Source organism: Leptodactylus fuscus, chromosome 5 (assembly GCF_031893055.1).
Source record: "Leptodactylus fuscus isolate aLepFus1 chromosome 5, aLepFus1.hap2, whole genome shotgun sequence".
NCBI classification, from domain to species: domain Eukaryota; kingdom Metazoa; phylum Chordata; class Amphibia; order Anura; family Leptodactylidae; genus Leptodactylus; species Leptodactylus fuscus.
This window is the reverse complement of record NC_134269.1, coordinates 163,522,074-163,535,462: the sequence shown is the minus strand read 5'-3', so window position 1 is coordinate 163,535,462 and position 13,389 is coordinate 163,522,074. Positions and strand designations below refer to the sequence as shown.

Sequence of the window (13,389 nt, the reverse complement as noted above, 5' to 3'; positions counted from 1 at the left end):
GGGCTCCAAAGCTGAATAACAGAGATGTATTTGGCCAGTGTAGAATCACTTTTAGGCCGGGGCCCCACGGACCGGAAACGCTGCGATTTGTCTGCAGCGGAGACGCTGCAGGAAAAATCGTGGTGTTGTACAGTGCAGGCAAAGTGGATGGGATTCATGCGAATCCCATCCCCATTTTGCGGAAAAGATCGCAGCACGGACACGCTGCGATTTGCAAAGCCGTTGCAGCTTTGCAAATCGCAGCATGTCAATTATATCTATGGAAACGCCGGCGGCTTTCCCGTAGATATAATGTTAAGAGAAAGTCCGCGGAGGAAAACTCTGTGAACTTACTCTTAAAAGTGCTGTGGAAAGAACCGCAATGCGTTCACGCAGCGGTTCTTCCCGCAGCGCTTTAGTGCTGTGGATACGGCCCGTGGGGATTTAGGGCTAGTTCACACGTGAACAAAGGGGCGGATTTTGACAGCGGATTTCGCTTCAAAATCCGCCCCTTTACAATAGTGGTCTATGTAGATTGCTTTTTTTTTTTTCTGCTAGCAGATATTTCTGCTAGCAGAAAAAAAGAAGCTACATAACCTTTCTTCAGGCAGAAGCCGCGGCGCGCTGAGCCGCAGCTTCCGCCTAGCGGCAGCACCCTCCGGTATCGTCTCATTCATTTGAGCCAGCTATGGAGGGGAAAGCGGCGACCATGATGGTTGTGGCAGGCGGGTTTTGACCGGAGAGTGACGCGACTCCCGCGTCACTCTCTGTGTCAAAATCCGCCCCCGTGTGAACGAGCCTTTAGCCTTAACACAGCACTGGGAATTAGGGTTATAACCAATTTACCCCGACAGACTCCTTTAAGGTTTTAGTCCTTGTTTACGTGGGGCAAGATGGGGCAGATTATTGCGCTGAATCCACGTCTTAATCCGCCCCCTCACAATGGAGGTCTATGTAGACCGCCAGTTTACTTTTTTCCGTGAGTGGTATGTTGCTGGTGAGCTGTCAAGTGAGCTGCCCTTTCTTTAGGTGGATTTCATGGCTGATTCAGCCCCGGCGTCCGCCTCGCGGCAGCACCCTCCGGCCTAGACCCATTCATTTGAGAATACTACGGATTGGGATGCCGCGACTGCTGGAACCCGCGACAGTTGTGGCAGGCGCATTTTGGCCCTATTGTGACGCGGCTTCCCGCGTCACTCTCGGGACCAAAGTCCGCCAATTAGCTTTCTGTGTGAATGGGGCCTTAGCCTAATCTCAGCTAAAATACAGTGAAAAAGTGCTATATATTTTTCCCTTCGTTTTTCTCTGCATTTCCCTGTCCCCTGTTAAATCTATAGGAAAATGCTCATGATTGCGCAGCTACAGTTAACTTGCTGTGTTTTTGAAGCGCAGCTTTTTTGCAGTTTTTTTTTTTTTTCCCCGCAGCTCTTGTGCGGATGAGATTATGCAGAATCTCATTCACTTTGCCGGTACTGTAAAACCCAGTGCTTTTTTTATCCGTTGTGTTTCCGTGTGGAGCCTTAGCCTAAAGGTTAGGTGCACTTTAAGGGTCAGGTACCTGTAATTTTTGTGATCAATGTCTAGCTAATAGGTTTACTACTTGGGAATTATTTACATGCAGATCCGTCCTCATTTGTAAAGACTGCTTGGCCCTCTATGTAGTTTTTTTTTTTTTTCTTCATTGTTATTTGTACTATTTTCCAATTACAGGTGTTGATGAGTATGCACCATCGCAGGAAACAACGATTCTCGGAAGAAACTTGCGGGAAATGTGTGATAGATGGTGAGGAAACCAATTCAGAGCCCACAATCAATATGGGTCCTGGAAACAGGACTGATAATGAAGATTCATCCATTGTGATCTCTGATACTGACGATGTGGTATGTATTCTTGCTATACAATTGACAAAGGCATAACTAATAAACAGTTGTATTTGTGCTAACCATCTGTCATGTCCTAAGGATATATGAGTAGAGAGCAGGGAGACCACCTACTGCTCAAATACACCGACCTGAAACCTCTGCATTATGTAAGGGGATTTATCCACATCACCACTTTATTAACTGTCTGTACTCCTATGCAGGCGCCTGCACAGATACAGGAGATTCTGCTGCATGTATCTAAACTTTAGCTTTATGCATTTAATTTCTGAGCAGAAGCAGAGACAGCTAAGCAAATGGATACAATTGTATGGGAATAGCGCAGCCTTCTGCATTGTTTCATGCCTGTACAAGAGAACACTGTTGAACAGTGTTTTCTATTATAAATGGAGGTTCCAGTGTTATCTATATATAGAGGATTCTGGCCATTCTAATCCTACCAATGCTGATAATGGTGTGTGGCAAAGAAATCAGGAAGTGTAAGTATATTTTTAGTAGGAGTAGTGGCTAAAGTGAGAACGGCAGGAGAATTTTTTTTAAAAAAGGATCTTTCATGTTCTCATGAAAGTGTGGTTTTATAGAAAGCCGACAGTGCGCTGAATTCATCACAGTGTTGGCTTTTCCGGTATGTGCCCCGTTGAGGAGATATAGGTGCTGTTAGTTTCGGCACCGATCTCTCCTCACTGTCAGAAGGTCGTTCTTCTTAGCTCAGTGTCATCGCTGGGCTGTAAGGAACGCCCTCCTAACAGCACTGTTATATAGCCATGTGCTGTCAGAGGAAGCGTTCCTTACCGCCCTGCGATGACGCTGAGCTGTGAGGAATGTCCCCCCAGTGCAAATCTATGGACGAGTACTGGGGGGAGGAGGTTCCCTCAGAGACCTCTTTAAATATAGGTAATGACATTAAAAAGGTAAAAAAATAAATAAATCATTACAATTTCTTTAAAAATATACTTAGTGGGTTTTTTGCTATTGTGTCGGGACGTGTATGGGGAATGTTTTTGTAATATACTTAGTGTGGCTAATTTTCTTTTACTAGAATACAGTCTGTAAATTTCTCTCTACCAGCTAACTACTAACTAAGCTGTAACCAGGGAACAGCCATGCACATCTGTATTGTCAGTATATAGATGGGCTGGTCAATTCAAGCAGCTGTATCTGTGGTTATATACTACATATACAAGGGACTCTTGTATCACATGAAACACATGAGTAGCTAGCTATAAAACAACCTGAGATATCACAAGGTTGCTGTATATGTGTATATACAGCATTGAGCACAGGTGTACAGGACACACTCTCCTTGTCAGTGCTTAGTTAGAGCATTGCTAGTGGGAACCTTACAGCCTGTTTTATATAAAAAGGAGGTTGGGTAGGTTAATTACGTGTATTACAAAAATGTTAACTACACACCTGACACAATAGCAAAATAAAAAACAAAACGGGCGGTGCACTTTAAAGAGATCCTATCATTAGAACTAAGACCAAGTCAGAATACCTTTAAGGCTTAGTTCACCTGCTCAGCTGCGGAATCCGCGTGAAGATAGGGCATGTCGCTTTTTTTTTTTTCATTGGCTGAAAAAAATCGCTAGCAGAAAAAAACTGCAAGTGACTCCTATTGAAATCAATTGGAGGTGTTTTTGCAGGCGAATTTTGAGGCGGATTCCGCATCAAAATCTGCCTGCAAAAAACTTTGTGTGAACCTACCCTAAGAAAGGCTATTCTTCTCCTACTTTTATTATTCTGATCCGCGCTGCCATTCTGGTGTTATTTTGTTTTTTCGCCGTATGCAAATGATTTTTCAGAAAGCACAGGGGGCGTTCCCTTTTGCTCAAAAAGCACAGGGGGTGTCCCCTGTATTGTCCGAAGATTCTCCAGCGATGCCTACATCTTCTTCTCCCGACTTCCTCTTTGCCCCGTCATCGGCCACGTCTTCAGCTGTCAGAGCTGACTGCGCATGTCCGTTTGGCCATTTTCCTGTGGCTGAACAGATTCTCGTGTAAAAGGCTACGGGAAACGGACAGGAAATGACCGAACGGATATGCGCAGTCTACTCTGCCGGCCGATGAAGAGGCGATGAAGACGCCCCTGTGCTTTCTGAAGACTCCTTTGTATATGGCGAAAAAACAAAATAACTCCGCAACGGTGGTGCGGATCAGAATAATAAAGGTAGGAGAAGAATAGCCTTTCTTAAGTCTTAGTTCAAAAAGGGATTCTAATGATAGCATCCCTTTAAATGGGTATCTGTGATACTTCTGCTTAGGACTGCAGTAGTTGTCTGTTGTATAGTAAGAGTGCTGGAGCTCTGAGCCCATTTACTTGACTATGAGCAGATCTGCAGTACTCCAGCACTGCGGCTTTAGGGCCCCTTCACACGGCATAAGCGCACCGCTCATTTAATCCCGGCTTTACACGCGCTCCCATTGAAGTGAATGGGATGTGTTTTGAAGCGCTCGCGTGTACAGGTCTAAATGAGCGGAGTGCTTACGCCGTGTGAAGGGGTCCTTACAATGGATGGTGCCTATTGCTTCTGGCTCTGACCATTGTATACTGTCCAGTGCCAGAGGCTGACTGGACACTCAACGATCTGATACTGATAACAAATCCTGTGGATAGGTCAACAGTATTAAACATTTTATGTACCCTACACAACTTTAACATAAAACTTTGATTGGAAAAAATAGATCATTTTTTGATGTGACATTTATTTTAAAGTGATTATCCATTTTCAAATATTGATGGCCTTTCCTTAGGATAGGTCATCAATATATATCTGTGAAGTCTGACAGCCAAGACCCCCACAGATGAGCTGTTACTGGACATCACAGCTCCTGGCAATGTTTACATGCCGGGAGCTGTACGGCTCACTCAGTATACAAAGTTTGTTGGCTGCTTTAGGTACTACATTGCTGTCCCACAGAAGTCTGTAGGACAGCACTGCAGTACCTAAGCTACCACTGCAAATCTTACGGCGAGTGAGAAGTATAGCTTCTGGCTTGAACAAGATACTAATAAGCTTTATTAGCATTACCAAAGAATAAAACATTTGGTGTTGCCAAAGCAAAACGAAAGTTGGGGGTGGTGGAGGGGGATGGGTACGGGGTTCGTGGGTTGGGGGTTTGAGTGTCTTTAGTGTCTCCTCATTCTTGTTTGGGGCGTTGGGGTGTGGGTGGGTATGGGGTAGACAAGTGATGGGGGAGTTTAAGGGGGTTTAATAGTCCATGGGGGTGGGGGGTTTGATAGTCCATGTGTCTTATCTTCCTCTTTCTTGGTGACAGCTGGACACATATTGGGCAGCGATCTCCACAGTGGCCCCTTCTTCTCCCAGTAGGATGTAGAGTTTCCTCTTCTCGTCTGCAGATGTGAAGTCTGGGATGTGGGCAGAGAGTCTTTGGTAGTAGACGGCCCTCACAACTGAGTATTTGGTGCAGTGTAGCAGGAAATGGGCCTAGTCTTCTAGTGCCCCCTGGTCACAGTGCTGGCACAGTTCTCCCGTGGCTTGTACGTCTGCCTGTGCCACCCTGTTTCGATCTCTAGGTTGTGGGTGCTCAGTCTGTACCGGCTCAGGGTCTGTCTGTGTTTGGGGCTCGTATTCTCTATTGGTACACAGTGAGTTTTTTGGAGTTATTTATTTCGTGTCTCCATTCTTCAGTGTACCGCTCTCTGTTTGCCTCTGTGGTCGCCTTTATTTCGACCTGGGTTATCATCTATTGGTGGTTGGCTGCTGTTTGGTTGGGGGGTGTCGGGTTTGCTCAGGTGGCTTAGCCATGCTTGGTGGTGGTAGGAGTCGGGGTTGCTCCCCTGGATGTGCGCCTGGAAAGCTAGCGTCCTCTTCTGTATGGTGAGCCATGGGGGAGTCTGCCTAGCTCTGCCCTGCAGGCCATGTTGGAGGTATAAATATTACTTATCCTAGAGCAGCTGATCTGCAGTTGTCACAGGTGTGGGACCTTCACAGATCTAATATTGATGACTTATATATTTTCATATATTTTCATTTAGGTGAGGGGTGGCAAGCATTTTGAAAATGAAACAATTCCATCTTGATTTGATGTGTTTCGCTTTAAGTATCACAGTGTTTGTGAGTAAAACAGAGAGTGACTTTATTAAGACTGGCATATCCTATTTATCTCTGGAGGTCCTGTGTGTTAGAAGTGAAATCTTCATCCAGGACTTGGCAGAGATTACAGCTATAACTCATGCCAATTTTCTGGCATGCATTATATTAAATCTGTGGGGTTGAGTCACTCTCGTCCTGCTCCACCGATTGTGTTAAAGAGGACTTTCACCCCCTGGGGCACATGTGTTTTATATACCGCTAAAAAGCCAACAGTGCACTGAAATCAGCTCACTATTGGTTTTCACGTTCTGTGCCCCCTGTGAAGAGCTATCAGTGCTGGTACCGTAGATGTTCACCATTAGAAGGGCGTTTCTGCAAGTCAGTCAGGAACGCTCTTCCTCACAGCAGCGTCATCAGCGCTGTACTTTGAGAGTGTCAAAGTCAGTGTCATTGCTGGGTGGTAAACAATGCCCCCTTTCACAGTACAGTGCTGTAGACGCTGCTGTGAGGAAGGGCGTTCCTGACTGACTGTCAGAAACGCCCTTCTGACAGTGAAGAGCTACGGTACCGGCGCTGATAGCTCTTCACCGGGGGCACAGAACGTGAAAGCCGATAGTGAGCTGAATTCAGCGCACTGTCGGCTTTCTAGATGGTGTGTTACACCGCATGTGCCCCAGGTCGTGAAATATCCTCTTTAAACAGTGGCGAGTAGGGTGAAAATCAGCAAAGTGGATCTTCTTGGTAAAATTGGGGCCAAAGATGCACTGCACCTTTGCTACTTTCCTGGTGTACGTTGGGTAATAATTCTCCCCCATAGTTGTTTGTTATAAGGGAATCTGGTGGGATTTTATTCTGCGTGCGGTTTAGGCAGCATGAATCTCCTGACATGTCCCCCGTAAGGAAAATAATAGAGAAAGCTGCCTTTGGCGGCATGATTGAGGGCTTCCGATGACAGATTATAGTGCGTTGTTTGCGTTCCCTTGTCTTCCCTCTGTAGTTAGATAGGATTTCTCACACCTGATTTCTGTTTCAAAGTAAAGTGCACAAAGAAATAGTCCAATTAATTTTCAGCATTTGTGTTTTGCATGGTTGAGCAGATGTTCATCCCTATACGTTAGTATTACATTCTTAATATGTCATCTTTCATCTGACTCTACTCCAGAAGGATTTATGTGCTTCCCAAATTATCAATGAGAATGCTTAACACCTTGTTTTTGCATTCAGAATGAAAGGTGTTAGACTCCACTTTTTAATATAACAGAAAAATTAGAGGCAATTGTCATTCTACCACACACCCATCTGTTAACAAGGAGGTTTAATGCTTAATTACCTTCATGGAAAGCTGACGGTAAGTGAAAAGACGTGAAATCATTTCATTATCGTTGGCTTGCATGTGTGACAATGTACCCTCTGCAAAGAGAAGGCCGGCATTTTTCTTACTTGTGGCTTATATTTGATCCTATGAAAGTATAGGAATATTTTTTTTTTTTTTAATTATTATTTGGCACAAATAGCCACTGGGTTCTTATACACAGAGTGTTACCCCTCCCCCCCTCCAAAAAAAAAAGAAAAAAGGAATTCTGTTGATGTCACACAAGTTGATTGATATACACAAGGATACGACCAAATGCTTCAGTAACTATGTGTGGTTATCTCCTCGGCCGACAGTAACAGCACAAGCTTTAAAACTTCAGTTTTATCGCAAACTGTGTAGTCACTGGCCACTACAGACAATTAGGAATTCAGCCTCTTATGGTAGGGCAAGCTAATTGTAACCTAAATCAAAATAAATTGATAACAAATAATCAGGCATTTTACCCCGAATATGATTAATGGCGATTATTAAATCATGCCCCTTTTTAAAGGGATTCTAGCATTAAAACTCTTTTTTTTCTTGTTCACACGTCGAAATAGCCTTAAGAAAGGTTATTATTTTCTCCTACCTTTAGAAGTCATCTCCGCGACGCCGTATAGTTAAAACCCCATTTTTTGTTGGTAAATGAGTTCTCTTGCAGCACTGGGGGCGGTCCCCAGCGCTCAAACAGCACTGGGGGCATCCCCAATGCTGCGAGAGAGCTCTCTCCAGTGACGCCTCCATCTTCAGCAACCGCCTCTTCATTCGTCTTCTTCCGGCTGGGGTCACACTTCGACGCCCGCACAGTCGGCTCTGCCATCAGGCCGCTGACAGAGCCAAGTGCACATGCTGGCAGCCATTTTTTGTGGCCGCTTACGCGAACATGCGTAGTACGCTCCTGTAGTTCTATGGAGTACAGAGTATACTGCGCATGCTCGCATAAGTGGCCACAAAAAAATGGCCGCCAGCATGTGCACTCGGCTCTGTCAGCGACCCGATGGCAGAGCCAACTGCGCAGGAGTCGAAGTGTGACCCCAGCCGGAAGAAGGTGAGTGAAGAGGTGGTTCATGAAGAAGATGAAGGCGTCGCGGGAGAGAGTAGTCTCGCAGCATTGGGGACGCCCCCAGTGCTGCAAGAGAACTCATTTACATACCGACAAAAACCAGGATTTTAACCGAACAGCGGGGCGGAGACGACGTCTAAAAGTAGGAGAAGAATAGCCTTTCCTAAGGCTATTCCGTGTGAACCAGAAAAAAAAAAGTTTTAATGCTAGAATCCATTTAAAGTATTTAGTACTTGTTAGGCAAACCATCTGAGATTCATTTTGCAATGTTCACCTGGCAGTTTCATTCGCACCAAATATGGCCAAACTGGAACTGCTATTATAATCTGGGGCCTCTTCAGATCCCAGAGTGTAATGAGGAGAGGCCCAGAGGAGGTGATCAAGCATAAAAATGGTGTTACTCACCTCTTTTGGGGTCTAGCGCCACTTACTGCTGTCGTTGGGTCTTTTAATTGATGTCAGGGACCGTTGAGTCCTGTGATTTGGCCTCAATGGTCACATGGGTCATACAGGGTATTGACACTTGTGTCACATCCCCATGTGACCATACTCTAAAGACTGTATTTAGTCCTCAGCAGTCCCTGACATCAGTCAGAAGACCCAATATGGACACCATATGCTTGTATTGGGAATGGCTCTACCACCATATTATAAAGTCATAGGGACTCTTCGTGTTGCTTTATAGGATCCTACCCGTAATAGCCAGGGTAGTTAAATACTTTTTAGTTCAATGCCTTGCTTTTGTTTGTGGTGTCACGCATCATGTCTTGAGATCATGTTGGTAGCTTGTTTCTTTGTTTTAGTGTCATACACACCTATGTGCAGGTGTAACAAATAGAACATGCAGAGCTAAGAATGTATCGGCACTCGGTATAGAATGACACATTCTCAGGTTGCATCCCTCAAAGTACTCGTATGTCTGTTGTGGCTAGCTGGACGGAGTAGAAAGCAAGTGCAAAAAGACAGGTATTAGAGTCCACATCATTTAGATGTGACCCTCTAATCCTCTCTTGGACCCAGGCCTACAAAATGCAGTCAAGTTGGAACCAAAATTTTGTGGTGAGAGTTCATAACAGCAGTCGATGTTGAAGCAAGTGAATTTGGCAACCAAATATCCAGAGAATATCCAGAATAACAGACTGAAGAACCAAAACTGTAATCCCAGATTGATACGGATTGATAGGGTACGTAACTATGGATCACACTGGATGCCTAAGTGGGCTAACTTTAAAGCTGTTGTCCAGTTTTAGCAAATAAAATGTTATTGTCTGTATAATGAAAGTTATACAATTTTCTAATGTACTTTCTGTGTTATTGGTTTTCTAGATCTCTGCTTGCTGTCATTCATTCTGTTTACTTCCAGTGGATAAAAATCAGTCCTGGTCATGTGATATTCAGTCCATGGTCATGTGATATACAGTCCATGGTCATGTGATATTCAGTCCATGGTCATGTGATATTCAGTCCATGGTCATGTGATATACAGTCCATGGTCATGTGATATACAGTCCATGGTCATGTGATATTCAGTCCATGGTCATGTGATATTCAGTCCATGGTCATGTGATATTCAGTCCATGGTCATGTGATATTCAGTCCATGGTCATGTGATGGACACACAGGTGCACAGCTCGTAACAAGCTCGAGCTCTGACAATAACAAGTATGTACCGGTATGTTCATCACATGACCATGGACTAATTTTTATCCACTGGAAGTAAGCAATAAATGATGGCAAGCAGAGATGTAGAAATCCGAACTGATGTTCATTGTAGATCTTTTCATTATACAAACAATAAGATTTATTTGCTGAAACTGGACACCCCTTTAAATCACCTGCTGCCTGATGATGTCATTAAAGATTCCAAAACCCAGCGCTCCAGTACTTCAAGAGGACCAGTAAGGGCTCGTTCACATCTGCGCCGGCACTCCGTACCTCAGGTTTCCGTTTCCTGCCTAAAACAGAGGCAGGAGACGGAAACCTGCAGGAGTCTTTCTCACCCATTCATTTGAATGGGTGAGAAAGCTGTCCGGCCGTGAGCGGCGGTGAGTGTTTTATGTTCTCCGCCACGAAACCGGGTTTTATAATCCGGACACAGAGTCGGACATGCAGTACTCTGTGTCCGGATTTAAAAAAACGGTTTTGCGGCGGAGAGCCTAAAACGCTCACCACCGCTCACGGCCGGACCCGGTCTATGGTTTCCGTCTTCTGGCATGCAGAAGACGGAAACCATAGAACGGAGCCCCTGAACGCAGGTGTGAGCCTAGCGTTAAAGGATACTTCTTTATTCTTGGTCACAGAATAAAACTGCAGACGTGTTTGGAGCTTAAAACAGAAAAATATTTTTGTTCAAAACGTGTCAGCATCTGTGCTGTGTGACTTTTGATAAATGTGATCTACAATAAAGAGATATCATTTTAATCATCCTTTTGGAATACTGGAGTGTTGGGTTTTGGAATCTGTGGTGAGTTTTTTTGGGTTTATTTTTAAATGTAGATTGTGAGCCCCATATAGGGCTCACAATGTACATTTTTTCCCTATCAGTATATCTATCTATAAACACGGGGAGAACATACAAACTCCTTGCAGATGTTGTCTTTGGCAGGAGTTGAATCCAGGACTCCAAGGCTGCAGAGCCATTGTGTTGCCCTGTAGGAAGGTTTTACTGTTCTCATGCCGCCTTGCACAGATGTGGAGGAAGAATAGTAAGTGTGACGAGCTGAAAACTTCTTATCCATTTCTGATGTCATTGTGCTGATAAATGTGGTGAGTAAGAGAGAGCCCTAGCACTGAGGCACAGCAACTGCTGGTGTCATTGGATGACACTGATAGCAAGGTGATCAAAACTATAGAGCGATGTACAGCGACAGCCATATCAGAAGATTTTACTAAAGCTGTGTGCTATAAGAAGTGTAGCTGCTATATCCCTAGTGCAGGAGTCAGAAAACCTTACATAACACAAAACATTACAGTCAGCAACCTGGGTTTGGTGGTCCTCATCTTTTCTCAGGTGTGGAATGTTCTACTTCTTCCTGAGCTCTGCTTAAAGATGACCTTACACCACCTTGACCAATACAAGTTCTTTGCATCTAGTAATAGTTGCTGCTCCACTGATTCCAGCACAGTTGGAATTGTTTCACTAGTCTGCACTAGAGATGAGTGAGTACTATTCGAAACGGCGGTTTCGAATAGCACGCTCCCCTGAGAATGAATGGGAGCAGTCGGCGCGCAGGGGGTTAAGCGGCAGGACCCCAACTGCGTGTCGGCTGTGTCCATTCATTCCTATGGGAGCATGCTATTCGAAACTGCCGTTTCAAATAGTACTTGCTCATCTCTAGTCTCCACCGTTCCTGAGCAACAAATGCAGTTAGTTTTGTTGCCGGATATGCCATTTAAGCTCTGTAATGTGACATGGGCAGTGTCAGGCGGAGGTTGCGATTCACATCTCCAATCAGAGGCAGAAGTGTCAGAGCTCAGACTCACACCCCTTACCTGCTCCTGCCTCATACCGCCCTTTTGACAGTACAGAGTCTAAATAGCACATCAGGCGCAATTGACTGCTCAGGAATGGTGGGGGCTAGAGAAAAAAAATCAGCGGAGTAGTCCTATTTTATGTAAAGAGCTGAACTTATTGAAGGTGGTGAAAGGTCCTCTTTAAACATCCAGTCCCCACTCCACCACTTGCTCTTATTTATGTACCCTGCTTTCCTCTTTTCCTTGCCGTTACACCAGTTTCACAGACTTTTCTTTTCTCCTTCTAGACACCCTGGTTCTTATGGTCCAGCAGCTAGTGTGACTTAGCCTTCTAAATAATCTGTAACTGTCCATTTTCTACCCAGGCCTGATAGGCTTCTTAGCGTTCCTTCCCTCATCACTAATATGATGTAATATTATTATAATAGAAATGTAACTGCCTGCTTGTCACCTCTTACTTTCTGTAAGTATGAAGAAATCATGCCCTTAGCAGTGTGTCCCTTATCGGTAGCATTGTACTTGGTATAGGGGTAAACTTGGGAGAACATTTTCTGACATCCAGGTTTGTCTAGTTTTGGTGTCTGCGCCATCCACATGTTGCTTTCTGTAGAAGCCCTGCCCCGTCTGCTAGCCATGAGTATCGCTTTAAGCAGCTATTGCATTTCCATCGCCACAGATGATTAAGAACTGCAGGATTTGTAAGCTGTGCCGTTTATAGCTGGAATCCTGTAGGATTTGGGTTGATGTACGAGAGCAGGGAAACTGCTAAGCATATGAAATGTGCTAAAGGAACACTTGGGAGCTTCTGGGGAGAATACGCATGCACTCGGCAAGCCGTGTTTGCATTTTAATGGCCTGCAAGAGCAATTATTAAATTTCTTATTCATTAAATGATAAACACAGGAAGGCAGCTGTGCCATTTAAGAAATGAGAAGTACGAACATTGGAGAAGCTTTCCTGAATTATAATATCACAATGCCAGCTGGGAAAAAGTGAGCGAGTTGTCCTCAAGGTGGCACCATTGTCCCATGTTTATCCTTAGGGGTTTTTTTTGTTTTTTTTAATTCCCCCACTTGAAGATTGAAGTTTTCTTATATTGCTTCTGAATTACCTAGGGATGTGATGACAGAATTCACAGCATCCTGGTTATGTTTTCTTATACTTAATAAAGATAGTATAACACCCTTCCTCTACCCAAATCAACACTGGGGGTCTTTTGCTTTACCTCTACTGGTGGGCACAATTCCATTCTACGACCAACCTGGGAAAATGTGATTTTCCAGTTAATTTAGTAAAGTGGTCAGTGCTCAATACACTTGTGTAGTCAAGATATACATGACAAATTAATTAAAATTAAAGGGATTGTACCACTAAATCGCTTTTTTTTTGTGCTTTAGACGTCGGAATAGCCTTTAGAAAGGCTATTCGTCTCTTACCTTTAGACGTGGTCTCCGTGGCACCGTTCCTTAGAAATACCAGTTTTAACCAGTATGCAAATGAGTTCTCTTCAGCAATGGGGGTGGGCCCCAGCGCCGGCAGGCGGCCATTTTTGGGAGGCCGCTCTTGCTCTTGTAGTTCAAT

At 44.4% G+C, this 13,389-nt stretch overlaps 1 protein-coding gene across 4 annotated transcripts in view; it reads left to right on the top strand.

The window, feature by feature from the left end:
* UIMC1 (ubiquitin interaction motif containing 1) overlaps positions 1-13,389 on the top strand; it is a 92,016-nt gene that overhangs the window by 8,440 nt on the left and 70,187 nt on the right. For all 4 annotated transcript variants that reach the window (XR_012716120.1, XM_075274670.1, XM_075274671.1 and 1 more), the window contains exon 2: positions 1,690-1,860. Coding sequence is in view for 3 of the 4 variants with exons in the window: in XM_075274670.1 (XP_075130771.1) it covers positions 1,690-1,860 (171 nt within the window). In the remaining variant the exon portion in view is untranslated. The remainder of the gene's footprint in view (positions 1-1,689; positions 1,861-13,389) is intronic.